The sequence below is a fragment of the Silurus meridionalis genome, chromosome 17 (genome assembly GCF_014805685.1).
Source record: "Silurus meridionalis isolate SWU-2019-XX chromosome 17, ASM1480568v1, whole genome shotgun sequence".
Classification (NCBI taxonomy): domain Eukaryota; kingdom Metazoa; phylum Chordata; class Actinopteri; order Siluriformes; family Siluridae; genus Silurus; species Silurus meridionalis.
Window position 1 is genome coordinate 29,043,666 of NC_060900.1, and position 15,000 is coordinate 29,058,665.

The 15,000-nt window shown below is 41.7% G+C and overlaps 1 protein-coding gene across 1 annotated transcript in view; it reads left to right on the top strand.

Moving 5' to 3' along the window:
- itgb4 (integrin, beta 4) overlaps nt 1-14,752 on the top strand; it is a 26,277-nt gene extending 11,525 nt beyond the window's left edge. Inside the window, 27 exon segments of the mRNA XM_046872149.1 lie at nt 1,296-1,404; nt 1,996-2,041; nt 2,141-2,335; nt 2,781-2,884; nt 3,027-3,085; nt 3,267-3,290; nt 3,395-3,543; nt 3,856-3,879; nt 3,882-4,034; nt 4,706-4,854; nt 4,954-5,158; nt 5,676-5,993; nt 6,178-6,329; nt 6,493-6,673; nt 6,919-7,056; nt 7,138-7,320; nt 7,420-7,554; nt 8,163-8,399; nt 8,878-8,985; nt 9,151-9,297; nt 9,584-9,697; nt 10,018-10,167; nt 10,259-10,447; nt 10,534-10,689; nt 10,912-11,070; nt 11,157-11,273; nt 11,825-14,752. Of these exon segments, the coding sequence (XP_046728105.1) occupies nt 1,296-1,404; nt 1,996-2,041; nt 2,141-2,335; nt 2,781-2,884; nt 3,027-3,085; nt 3,267-3,290; nt 3,395-3,543; nt 3,856-3,879; nt 3,882-4,034; nt 4,706-4,854; nt 4,954-5,158; nt 5,676-5,993; nt 6,178-6,329; nt 6,493-6,673; nt 6,919-7,056; nt 7,138-7,320; nt 7,420-7,554; nt 8,163-8,399; nt 8,878-8,985; nt 9,151-9,297; nt 9,584-9,697; nt 10,018-10,167; nt 10,259-10,447; nt 10,534-10,689; nt 10,912-11,070; nt 11,157-11,273; nt 11,825-11,949 (3,826 nt within the window). The 3' untranslated portion in view covers nt 11,950-14,752.
- Nucleotides 14,753-15,000: the final 248 nt, after the last annotated feature.

Here is a 15,000-nt window from a genome sequence, read left to right on the forward strand (position 1 = left end):
TCTCAAACACAGGCACATACACACATCTCAAACACACACACATACACATCACATATCTCACACACATATATACACACACATCTCAAACACACATATACACAAACACACATACACACACACACACACACACACACATACACACACATATATATCAAACACATATATACACACATCTTAAATACACACATCACAAACACACACACACACACACACACATCTCAAACACACACACATCTCAAATATATATATATACACATCTTAAATACACACATATACACACATCTTAAACACACACATACACATCACGTATCTCAAACACACATACACACACATCTCAAACACACATACACAAACACACACACATACACACACACATATATCAAACACACATACACACATCACTAACACACATTAGCATCACATATCTTAAACACACATACACATCTCAAACACACACATACACACACATATACAAACACATATATCAAACACACATACACACATCTCAAACACACATATACAAACACATCACTAACACACACATACACACATACACACATCTCAAACACACATACACACACATCACTAACACACACATTCGCATCACATATCTTAAACACATATACACACATCTCAAATACACACATACACAAACACACACATATATACACACATATCAAACACACATACACACATCTCAAACACACATACACAAACACATCACTAACACACACATACGCATCACATATCTTAAACACACATACACACATCTCAAACACACACAAACACATCACAAACACACACACACACATACACACACATCTCAAACACACACCTCAAATACACACATCTTAAATACACACATACTTCTCAAACACACACATACACACACACACACACACACACACACACACACACACACACACACACACACACACATACACATACACACACATCTCAAACACCCACACACACACACATCTTAAACACACATACACACAAATCAAACACACACAAACACTCACATACACCCACACACACACACATCTCAAACACACACAGACACACACACACACACACACACACACACATCTCAAACACACAGACACACATCTCTAACACACATACACACACACACATCTCAGACACACACACACATACACATTACCTTTTGAATCACTTATAATAGCAAGTAAAACGATCAGTGTGTATTAAAATTGTGTGTGTGTGTGTGTGTGTGTGTGTGTGTGTGTGTGTGTGTGTGTGTGTGTGTGTGTGTGTGTGTGTGTGTGTGTAGAATGTCCTCCTGGAGGTTTTCTCTGGTTGATTCCTCTCATCATGTTCCTGATGCTGTTGTTGGGTCTCCTGCTGCTGTGTTGCTGGAAATACTGTGCATGCTGCAAGGTACACACACACTCATACACTTACACACACAATCATACACACACACACACATACACTTACACACAATCATACACACACACACACACACACACACACACACACAATCATACACACACACACACACACACACTCATATACTTACACACACAATCATACACACACACACACACACACACACACACACAATCATATACACACACACTCATATACTTACACACACAAAATCATACACACACACACACTCATACACTTACACACACACATCATACACACACAATCATACACATACACTCATACACTTACACACACAATCATACACACACAATCATACACTTACACACACACAATCATACACACACACTCATACACTTACACACACACAATCATACACACACACTCATACACTTACACACACAATCATACACACACACACTCATACACTTACACACACAATCATACACACACACTTATACACTTACACACACTCATACACTTACACACACACAATCATACACTTCACACACTCTTCCCACTCTGATTGAGTCACATACTAATATTGTGTGTGTGTGTGTGTGTGTGTGTGTGTCTCAGGCGTGTTTGGCCAGGTTTTGTGCCTGCTGTCCGTGTTGTGCGATGGGTAATTCATCACTTTTCTCCTGCACACTCTGGATATAATAAACATGGTGTGATGTGTTCTTCATGTCAGTCATGGTTCTGGTTCTGGTTCTGTCTGCAGGTCGAATGGTGGGATTTAAAGAAGATCACTACATGCTGCGTCAGTCGTTGCTGAGCTCAGATCACCTGGACACACCCATGGTCCGGACCGGGCCGCCCAAGAGCACAGACGTGGTGCGCTGGAAAGTGAAAGATAACGTCCACCGTGGACCGAACCATCCTCAGAACCAGACCCAACCCAATCCTAAAGAAATCAGTGAGACCTTAACACTAATCTTGTCTTAATAAAGTCTTCTTCAGACCAGATGAAGCTGATCAGCTGAGATGAGTTCCTCTGTGGGAAGCCAACACATTGATAGTTTTAAAGCTAGTGCTAATGCTAACGTAGCTGAGAAGTACTAGAAATCTCTTTTACCCAAAATGCTTAGCAGTGAAGTTTAGAGATAGAGCAGGACTAATAGATCATTCCATTGCGTTCACATAAGCCCCGCCTCCCACATATTAGCCCTAATTAGCATAAATCAGCTCAAAACATCTCTCAGCTGAGCAACAACAATCAGGATAAAAGAGACATTTTGGATTCAATGATTATTAAAGATTATTTCTATTTTACTTTAACCTTCACATGAAAGAGTTTAATAACTAAAATTAAACCTTTTTGGTTGCAAAGATTTCCTTTTGTTTATTGTCTTTCTCTGCAGTTGATTTCCCTCTGACACTGCGGCTCCTCAGACAGTTTTCTGAAGAACTTTCACACCCAGAAGCTCGTAACACTGAAACTCTCAAACAGCAAGTGGAGGAAAATGTGAGTCTCCTGTTCACCATGTTCGGTACCTCAGTGGAGTCCAAACACTGCATCAACACTGTCATAATAATATCACTAATGCTAATGAATAATAATTAGGAGCATTATAATGAGGTTCATGACCTTTCTGTATTTCTTTCAGCTAAATAACGTATACAGACAAATTCCTGGAGCTCAGCGAGTGCAGAAAACTCGATTCAGGTGAGATCCTGCAGAAGAGCCTCGTGTGAGAAGTGAAAGTGGTTTTCACTATGCAAATGAGGCACATGTTTTATTCTGCTTGTGTGGTTTTGTGGATTTTGCTGATTTACAGTAGATTTTTTGGTGTTTATTTTTTTATTTCATTTATTTGCTAACAGATGTTTTAAATTCTTTTCCACAGGACGCAGAGAAATGCAGGGAAGAGGTAACGTTATAAATAGGAAGTCCTGCATCAGATTACAGTCTGTGTTGTTTTAGATTTATTATAAATATTCAGAGTAATTCTCAGACTTGTTTTCTCTTCTTCAGGCAGAACAACACCATCGTGGACACGGTTCTCTCGGCTCCACGCTCCAGCTTCCACGACATCCTGACTCTGACAGATAAACAGGTGCAGGCTGGAAATTTCAGTGAGATGAAGGTGGTACCTGGATTCTACACCGTCGCTACAGACAGAGGTGAGGGAGGGAGTGAAGGAGTGTGGACATGAGGGAGTGAGGGAAGGAGGGAATGATGGAGTGATGAAATGAGGGAATGAGGAAGAGAGTGAGTGAGGGAAGGAGGAAATGATGGAGTGATAGAATGAGGGAAGGAGGGAATGATGGAGTGAGGGAGTGGTGTCCTGTAAGTAAAGTCTGAATCGCAAGTAAAATATAAAATATTAATGTGTCCTGTGTGTGTGTGTGTGTGTGTGTGTGTGTGTGTGTGTGTGTGTGTGTGTGTGTGTGTGTGTGTGTGTGTGTGTGCGTGCGTGTGTGTGTGTGTGACAGAGGCGATGGGGGCGGTGGAGCTGCAGGAGGTGTGGAGTCTGTGGATGTTCGGGTTCCACTCTTTATTAAAGATGAGGATGATGATAAGAAACAGTTGCTGGTGGAAGCCGTCGACGTTCCTGTAGGAATCGCAACCATCGGAAAACGTCACGTCAATATCACAGTGATTAAAGAACACGGTGAGGCTCAAACACTACCACTTAAACACTTCCCCCTTAAACACTTCCATTTAAACACTTCCCCCTTAAACACTTCCACTTAAACACTTCCCCCTTAAACACTACCACTTAAACACCCCCTTAAACACTGCCCAGTTAAACACTTCCTTAAACACTACCACTTAAACACTACCACTTAAACACTTCCTTAAACACTACCACTTAAACACTACCACTTAAACACTTCCCCTTTAACACTTTCACTTAAACACTACCATTTAAACACTACCACTTAAACACCCCCTTAAACACTACCATTTAAACACTACCATTTAAACACCCCCTTAAACACTACCATTTAAACACCACCACTTAAACACTTCTTAAACACTACCACTTAAACACTTCCATTTAAACACTTCCCTCTTAAACACTACCACTTAAACACTTCCGCCTTGAACACTACCACTTAAACACTTCCCCCTTAACACTACCACTTAAACACTTCCCCCTTAAACACTTCCCCCTTAAACACTACCACTTAAACACTTCCTGCTTAAACACTTCCTCCTTAAACACTTCCCCCTTAAACACTACCACTTAAACACTACAACTTAAACACTTTCCCTAATGTGTGTGTGCGTTTGCGTGTGTTTGTGTGTTTGTGTGTGTGTTTGTGTGTGTATTTGCAGCTAAGAGCATTCTGACGTTCCTCCAGCCCTCGTACACATTCTCCCGTCAGGACGGCGTCGCTAACATCCCAATTAGCCGTGACATCATCGAAGATGGTCGCACTCAGGTCACTTACTGCACCCGTGACCTCACCGCTAAGGACAAGAAGGTGAGGTCAAAGGTCAAGGTTCAGAGGAATGCACTTTGCCCTGATGTGTCCTGTGAATGTTGTGTAAACTGAGAAGGTGATTATGTTTGGACCCTTCAGGACTACCTCTCAGTGGATGGAGATCTGATGTACCAGGCTGGAGAAACTCAGAAGATGGTCCCAGTGAAGCTGTTGGAGCTCGGGGAGGGAGATTCCCTGATCGATAAACAGCCCAAACAGTTTGTGATGGATCTGAGCAACCCACGCCAGGGTGCTAAACTCGGCAAATACCCACGAACCACCATCAACATCGCCGACAAGCCAGGTGAAGGTCACTCCAGGTCAACCGCTCAGATCAGTGATGTGCAGAAGTTGTGATCGTTAATTTATTGTAATTAACATGCAAGTCAGATCTGGAGAGCGAGATCATCTGCCAGGACACTCGGTCATAACTCATAACTGAACTCTGAGTGTTTATGAGTCACTAATCTCCTGAGGGAATACAGTGACATGCAGTTTAGATCATAAAGAGGTGTTTATGGAAGGAGTCTCCAGTGTCAGGGATTTGTAACAATCAAAGGTAAATCTCTTAGCTTTTCTCACATCTTCAGAATAAATGAATAGGAAAAGATAGATTTCATCAAAAACAGTGTGTTTACACCGAAGTCCATCCTGCACATATTTGCAGCAAGCAACAGAAAATAAAATCGAGCAGATTCATGAACATTTGATTTACCAAAGAAAGACAAAATTCTATTATAGTTTTCTCTGGAAGTTCCTTCAGGCCTGCAAACGATAAGATAAATATTAAATGAATATTATTTCCCCTCCCTGTGTGTTAGATCCAAGCGTGATCATGTTCAAAAACAGCACTCAGACCTTCAACATATCGGACGCGCTCTACACCGTTCCTGTGATCCGCACTCAAGGTCTGGAAAACCCTTCCACCGTTACCTGGCGCACAATTTCCTCCCGCTTCAACCTGTCCGGCCCACTCAAGTTCGCTCCAGGAGAGATGGAGAAGAACATCGTGATTGACACTCGCACACAGCAGGTTCCCTCCAAACCAGAAAACTTCCAGCTGGAGCTGTACGACCCGAGTTCTAACAGCCTGGTCCGAGACCGGAAGACCACACAGGTCAACATCATTGATCCTAAAGGTGAGAAATTATTTTCTCTGGAAAAATATCACTCTGTAAATTTCATTCTAACAGACAGGAAACATCTGAGACTTCTGAGTTCCAGCACACATGAAGGTTCAACTTCGGAAAAAAGATTTTTAATGACGGAATTAAACAGCGTTTGCACTCACAGCTGATCGTTTATACTTCATTCCTGTTACAGGAGATTTCTTTATAACGTCTGGAACTAATCCTATTAAAGCCTCATCTCCTACTGGGCGAATCCTTCCTCCGGCCAACATAGAAACTGTTGCTACAGGCCCTAAAAAGATCCGCCTTAACTGGAACCCTCAGTCTGGAGCCAAGGGCTATAAGGTAACACACACATTTATAATAGGAGATTATACAAAATAGAGAGATTATTTGCCCTCATTAATAGTAATAATAGCAAAAACAGGGAATACTGCCATATGTACATGATCTCTTTCACTGTGTGTGTGTGTGTGTGTGTGTGTGTGTTCATGTTTTTCTCTTCCAGGTGAAGTACTGGATTTATGGAGACCCTGAAGCTGATGCTCAGGTGGTGGATGTTAAAAGCACTCATGCTGAATTGACAAATCTTTACCCGTTCTGCGATTACGAGATGCGTGTGTGTTCATATAACGCTCAGGGAGACGGAGACTACAGTGACATTGTACAGTGCCAGACTCTTGAGGATGGTGAGATCATCTCATTTTAACATGAGTACCTCTGTAGCATCACTGCTTAGCATTTTGCACACCAAGATTATGCTAATTATGCTCTGTTAGCTTTTACTTTAACCGCATCAAATCCCAGAAATGTCACGAAATTCCAGTCTGATACTTTACTTACTTCAGGTGTGTTGGGAAGTGAAATAGAAAATACAAATGTTTTTTTCCCCTGAAATTTATTTCCATTTCTATGTGGTGTCCTTTCCATGCAGTCCCAAGTGAACCAGGCCGTCTGGCTTTTAATGTCATTGGCCCGACTGTCACTCAGCTGAGCTGGGCAGAACCAGCAGAACCCAATGGTGTGATCACAGATTATGAAGTTGTCTACACCCCCATCAATGAGGACAGCAGTAAGTGTAGCGATTCCTGGATTAATATTTGTCTGCAGCTGGATATGTTTATGTATCAGATTTGGATTGTATTTGATTTAGAACCCACTGGACCTGATAAGAAGGTGAAGATCGACAACCCAAAGAAACGCATGCTGCTTATTGAGAACCTACAGCCTTCCCAGACGTACCGGTACAAAGTGCGTGCTAGCAACAAGGTGGGATGGGGGCCATACAGAGACGCCACCATCAATCTGGCAACCCAGCCACACAGACCCATGTCCAGTAAGCCTGAGAAATGTATTATTTACATGTTGGTTATAAATAATTAGGTGTAATCTGAATACTGAATGCCCATCAATTTATATTTTTTTTCTCCAACAGTTCCCATTATTCCTGACATTCCGATCGTGGATGCAGAGGCCGGTGACGATTACGACAGCTTTCTCATGTACAGTAATGAAGTTCTTCGTTCACCCACCGCCAGCAGCAGACCTAGCGTGTCTGAGTTCTCTGAAGGTGAGTAAAACACCTGCTTGTTGCATGCTTTCATGCCCTTGCTGGTTTTCAGTCATTGTTAGCATCCCTTTAGCTCTTCAAAAACATCGATTTATCATCTAAAGAAAATGTCCTGATTGGATTTCTTCATCTTTACAGACATAGCACTGATTAAATAGGGACACTCTGCTTAAACACTGCACTTCTGGATTATTTAAAACGCTCTCTCAGTCTTATTCAGTGGATCGCTTTCATTATCACCATTTGGAAGCTCTGTTGAACCTCCTGTGGAAAGATGATGTGCAAGCATCATCCCAACTTCTAGGATTCCAACATTCAGAATTGTTTATAAAACATAAATATCTTAGAAATATTTGAGGTTTAGATTCATTTACTTTTTTGGAAAATACAGTTTCTTGCTTGATTTGTAATGCCTGCTTATGTTCTACTACAACAGTACCTTCATGCATGTTTGGGTTCTGCTAAATCAGTTACCTTTGACATCCAGATCTTTACACGGGACTCCTCTTCTCTCTCTATTGCTTTGCTTGAATGTAGTCACTAACAATAGCCTGCCTACCTACCTGTCCCCCATGCTCTGCTTGCTTCCCCCCACATGAACACTGAAGGCAAGCGGTGGAAGCACGTTAAGCTTGTTGGATCAGACCTGGATCTCCGTACTGTCTCCTGGAAACTGCCTGCTGATGTCATCCCCACACGAAGCACAGGCACTTTGGAAAAAGATGATCTTCTGGCCACTGCTCATTCCCAGTCCCCTCATCCAACCGGCCTTTGCAAGAACCCTCTACATGGTGTCCGTTTTGAGAATTCTGTTCAAGGTGGCCATTACCAGAACCTTCTACAAGGTGAAGATCTCAACATGTCCCCTGCTAGGCCGCATGTCAGCATACCCCTACTCCTGCTGCCACTCTGCTGCCATGCTATACAATCTATTTGATTCGGATTGCTCGCTTGTCTCAAAATGCTGCTGCCGTGCTTTGGGTTGGTGTCGAGGAAAACTGTTGGTTAAAACTCCCATTTGCAAACCCAATGCTGGTGAACAAACGAGAATGCAGATGATGAATGTCATGGCTTACATCCAAGAGAATCTGCTAATGCTGTCACTAGTCCTACAAACCCTGCTGCTGCTACAGCTGTGCCTGAAAAGGGGGAAGGATCTTCTATTCTTCACCAATATGGGAACTCTTTTTTTTTTTTCACATGAGAACAGTTGAACATGTCTGAGGGACTGTTTTGAAGTCTGATCTCTTTTCAGTGAAGGGGGAATATTCATCCTGTTTTCTTGGTCTTAATATTAATTTGTTTCCCTCTTTGTATCTACAGACCAGATCATGAATGGAAAATGGGATCAAGGGTTTTTGTTCCCAGGTGGTGGAAGTGGTTCCCTGTCACGTAACATCAGCACCACAAATACTTACATAACCAGCAAAGGTTTGCACACGTCTAATGTTTTTATTGATGATTATAAAAGTGTATATTGAGTGTGAAAGTTTTGCTTCGTTCCATCCAGAGGTTTGATAAATTAGTATGAGAAATTGAAGGTACTGTTGCTTAACTGATAGCCAGCAATCTCTTGATGTTACAATTCCTTTCCAGGAGATTCTGTGCCTCGCAAACATGACATCCATACCGAGGACGTGATCTTGAGAAAACGTTCGGAAAACAGGAATTATTATGACAGTGATGGAATCAGAGACTCCATTGTGATGAGTGACTTGACTGGTGGATTCTCTGACATTCTGAGTAAGTAGATTGTCTGAAGGTGTGTATTGTTTGTGTATCAATGCTTCAGCACAAAAGCAGTGCTCCATTGTTTCATGTTTAAAGTAAATGGCTGCCAAGCATTACAGCTTTTGGCAGGAATCTTCGGTTGCTTATCGCTTAAACTCTTAACTGACTCTTCCTGTAACATTCGCTCTGCTCTGCCATGTCTCTCCTCCATGCACTGCCATGCCTCTCTCATCTCTCACTGTCCTACCTCGTCCTGCCCTGCACTTCCCTGCCATGGCCTGTGGTGGCACACTTTTAGGCGGCTCTAGCTTCAGCCAGACTACAACTACCAGCTACAGCCTGAACTCCCGTGTTCACAATCGCTCAGATGACATCAACGAAGCTCTGCAGAACCTGGACAGGGTTCTCCAGGGTGAGTGGATATGGAGCAACCAATCCAAACTGTGGAGTCCGAATCTAGTAGCAGAAACTCCTCTATGGATTGGTTGATAAATACAGTGCAGGAGCCATAAGGGCCCAGTGCTATATAATGTTTGCAGACTTGGAATAACTAAACTAGTGCTGAAGAAATTCTAACCAAATGTTGAAGAGATTTAATGTTTAATGTTTGTACCAGTATGTTGTTATATAAGCAACTTGCATCACTGATTCATTTCAAGCTTCTATAATGCTGTTGCTGCAGTCAGTACAAAAACACAGCGATGTTGATGAAGAGTTGTTTGTTATTATTAGATACTCGGCTGCAGCGTGGTGTCCCGGAAACCCCGAGCAGGCTGGTGTTTTCAGCTCTGGGCCCTACAGCACTGAAGGTCAGCTGGCAGGAGCCCCACTGCGAAAAGCCCATATCAGGATACTGTGTTCTCTACCAGCTCCTCAGTGGAGGTCAGTAACATCACTGAGTTCCTGCAATCAAAATTGACAGGATTTTCATTACAGTGCTACATGTGTGACTTTGTGCATAACGATCCTGTAGGAGAAATGAAGCGCATGGACATCACTAACCCTGCGCAGAACTCTGTGGTAGTTCAGGACCTTCTGCCCAACCAGTCGTACCTGTTCAAGGTGAAGGCTGAGAGTCAGGAGGGTTGGGGTCCGGAGCGAGAGGGAGTCATCACCATCGAGTCTGCAGTGGACCCCAAGAGCCCTCTTAGCCCCGTGCCAGGTAAAAAAAAACGACTAGATTCCAGTGTTGTTTTATAAATAGATACATCTTGCAGAATTTCTGATCTCACATGATGGTGTTTTTAGGTTCTTCATTTACTCTAAGCACACCGAGTGCTCCAGGTCCCCTGGTGTTCACCGCACTGAGCCCCGAGACTCTGCAGCTCAGCTGGGACAAACCACGGAAACCCAATGGCGAGATCCTGGGCTACGTGGTCACCTGTGAACAGCTGCATGGTGGAGGTCAGAGTGGAACAGTACTTCAGCTTCAATGTTCCTAAATCAATTCCTTTTATTTCATAGATAAATTTGACTCATTTCTTAGTTCCAGTGCACAGATCTGTTGCAGATTTTTGTCTCTGCAGTTGAAGGAGTTAATGGTTATAGTAGACACTATTTTAAGTTATCAGAGTTTGTATCTTTGTAGTTGAGCTGATATTCACGAGAATTGTTTTATTCGTGCAGGAGATCAGCGCTCGTTCCAGCTGAGTGGGAACTCGGCTACGTCCCTGACCGTCTCTGATCTGACTGAAAATGTCCCGTATAAATTTAAAGTTCAGGCTCAGACCACACAGGGCTTCGGGCCGGAGAGAGAGGGAATCATCACCATCGAGTCTCAGGATGGTATGATACACACACACACACACACACACACACACACACACACACACACTGATTTTAAAATGTAAATCTCTCTCTCACTCTTACAGGTTCTATGGGTCAGTACGGTGGTCAGTCTGTGATGAGGAGAGAAGTGTTTAATTTACCATCACAGAGCTCAACACATACAACACACACCATGTTCACGGAACCCTTCACCACCCCAGGTAACCTGTCTGTCTCTCTGTCTGTCCATCTCTCTCTCTCTGTCTGTCCATCTCTCTCTCTGTCTCCCTGTCTGTCTCTGTCTGTCCATCTCTCTCTCTGTCTCTGTCTGTCCATCTCTCTCTGTCTTTCTCTCTGTCTTTCTCTCTGTCTGTCCATCTCTCTCTCTGTCTCTCTCTGTCTGTCTCCCTGTCTGTCTCTCTGTCTCTCTGTCTGTCCATCTCTCTGTCTCTCTGTCTGTCCATCTCTCTCTCTCTCTCTCTGTCTTCCTGTCTGTCTCTCTGTCTGCCTGTCTGTCTCTCTGTCTGTCCATCTCTCTCTCTGTCTCTCTGTCTGTCCATCTCTCTCTCTGCCTCTATGTCCGTCTGTCTGTCTGTCTGTCTCTTGCTGTCTGTCTCTCTTTCTCTTTCTGTCTGTCTCTTTGTTTGTCTCTGTCTCTCTTGCTGTCTGTCTCTCTATTGCTGTCTGTCTCTCTGTCTGTCTCTTGCTGTCTGTCTCTCTGCTTTTATCTCTTGATGCTAACGTGTGTGTGTGTGTGTGTGTCTCCTCTCAGAAGGTATTATGATGTCGAGCAGACAGGTCACACAGCAGATGAGTGGCAGTGTTACGCGTCAGGTGGAGATGGTGCAGAGAGGAGTGACATCCACCGTCACCAGGAAACAATATTACGAAGCCTGAACACCAAGATGATGCAGACCTGGTGTTCAATAACGTTACATAATGTCCTGCTGCACACACACACACACACACACACACACACACACACACACACACACACACACACACATCCAAACAACACACCTGTGAGACTGAAAGTAATCTGAAAGGGTTTGTGTGTACAATGCAGTGATTTTCCACATTCAGTGCTGAAGTTTTTCTGAAACACATGAAAAACTTGAACTTTGAACTTGGTGTAATTTTATTATTCTGGTGTAAAGAACACACCGAGGAGGAGTTAAAATCACTCACTGGCTGATTAGAATTTCACTTACGTTCAATTTTAACTCAAATACGTTCTTAAAATAAATAATGAATGAATTGTTAAAATGACGACGTGGCACTTCACCTCCTTCCACTTCAGTGCAGGCTCTCAGTGTTGAGATGATCAGGACCGTTTATATTACAACACCATCACCAAAAACGCCACTTTCCCTAACACACGCAAGCACCACCACCACTAACCCCACCAATTCCAACACCACCACCAACATCAGCACCACCAGAAACACCAAAATCACCACCACCTCTAACACCACCATCAGAAACACCAATACCAACATTATCACCACCACCAGCACCCCAGAAACACCACCACCATCAATCACTTTAACTGTCAAAACTTTATTGAATGTAAAGAAAGTATTTTGTGCTTTTTTATAATTATAGTTTTATGTATGCACTTATTCCTTTATCTCATATTTTCTGTTTGCGTTGTTTTGAGCATTTTGGTTGGATCATTTGTATTCTACTTTATTTTGTTGAATATAATGAGTTATTATACATTTAATGCTAACTGAACAGACCAGAGATCAACAGCGCCATCTACTGTTTCATTTACTTACTGTTGGTACTGACTAATCAGAGACCAAAATTTCATCACATGACCGTAATAATTTTGGCTAAAAATCAAGCCGCTAATAGACACACCTGACAAAAAGCACTTTTATATAATAACTATTCATAAAAACAAGTTAGGAAAGTTTTTATAGTAAAATAATTAAATAATTTGTCTACAACAAAAAAGTTTAATAACTTAGTTAACATGCTAACAACTAACAAACTGCTAGCTAGCTAATGTTAGTTTGCTAGCCAATTGGCTGATGAGTTGTTACATTTATTCTTCATTTATTTATTTTTCATTAAAATAAAATAAAAACATTATTAATACATGCCAAGTGTCACATAATTCCACATAGAATTCGCTATATTTTCAGAATTTTGCTAGTTAGCCTGTTAGCTCAATCCCCACATCAAGCTCTTTTTAAATCTTATTTTTCTTTATAAGTAAAACATTTTTTTGTTTAGTTTATAAAGTTTCTCCCAGAAAATTCCTTTTCACACAAACTATTACAATCTGTATTATTTGAACTTTATTTTACTGTTTGCATGTTTTTTTGTAATCTTTTTTAATGTTTTTATATAATAAGCAATTTGAGTTTCAGTTGCATTAAAACGTCTTTCTGATGAAGAGTTTCTTTGTTGCATGTATAATAGGGTGAATTCTGGGTTATGTGGAGGAAACCTGCTCCTGAGTTCACGCTTCTCCTCTTATTAGCTTTATTTGAATTATCATTAGATTTAATTATTTTCAGCTAAAATCTTAACATGAGGATGAAACCCCTGTGCTGCTTCAGTGGCATTTCAGCTTTGTTTCATCTGAAGCTGATTTATATGAAGTACACAGTGAAGCTGAGGGAAAAATGATAAAGGATTCATTTTATTGCTGCTTAAATAAACGCAGGGTTTTTGTTTACTTTCTGTGAAAGAATCTTCACCTCAATTTAAACATCACTTCTGCTTTCTTCATCAAAAACCTGCAAAACTCAAAAATCTGAAAAACGGTTTTGAGATGAAATGTAGAATTGCTTTTTATATTCCAGCTCGTGAAGCTGACAGGAAGTGAGACTCGAAGTTTGTGCTCATGTTAATATAACAGTCTTTATTTTTACACTGGAGACGTTACAAATTAAATTTAATACATTCAAGTGTGAAATTAAAATACAGACCATATAATATTCAGATGTTACAACAAACAAACAAACAAACAAACAGGAACATAGGAAGTGCTCCAGTCTTCATTTTCCATTTCCTGGTCCTTTATTACAGAGTTTTATCATTTGTAAGATCACCTCTGTGTTCATCACACACGCTTCCCTACACACGCTTCCCTACACACGCTTCCCTACACACGGTTCCTTTGTCCCTGCAGGAAAAGATCCCCTGTGCAAGTGTTTTTCTCTCTCTGGGTTTGAAGGTTTTGTTTATTATTGATTATGAAGAACTCTGTTCCCTCAGAGTGAAGGAAATACAAACAACACAAAAGTCTTACACACTGTGTTCGTGTCCCAATCCACACACACTACTGACCCACGCAACCCTGCCTAGTCTTTAACAGCCAATCTGCATTCTGGGTAACGTGTATCTAAATAATAAACATAAATAAAAAAGTTTCGCCCTCATTCTCTACTTACCCCTGACCTTCTACACCACACATGAACACAAAGTTCACATTAAATGTACAAAATATATGTACAAATTTATATAAATAAAAAAAAAAACTCATTAAAAACAATTCAGAGAAACAATAAGGTTAACTGTGTGTGTGTGTGTGTGTGTGTGTGGGTGGGGACTGGGAGATGAAATGAATAAACACACTGAATTGAGTGTTAAAGAGGTAGAGAGTTAAACTGGTTTATTAACACACACACACACACACACACACACACACACACACACACACACACACACACACAGCTTTAATCCATCCAGGCTTCACCTTTAACGAGTAACGGTTCAGGAATTAAAGGTGCGGTACACTGTGTGGATTCTGGACACGCCTCCCACCTCATTTGCATTTGAAGAAAGAAAAACTTAAAGGTGCAATAAGCAAACATAAAGCGCACCAGCTTCAGCCACGCCCCGAGACCACACCCCCAGGCCACACCCACCCAGGTTTAAAGGTAGATTTAAAGGAGAAAATGAGCTTTGACCATGTGAGTTTATCTCAGG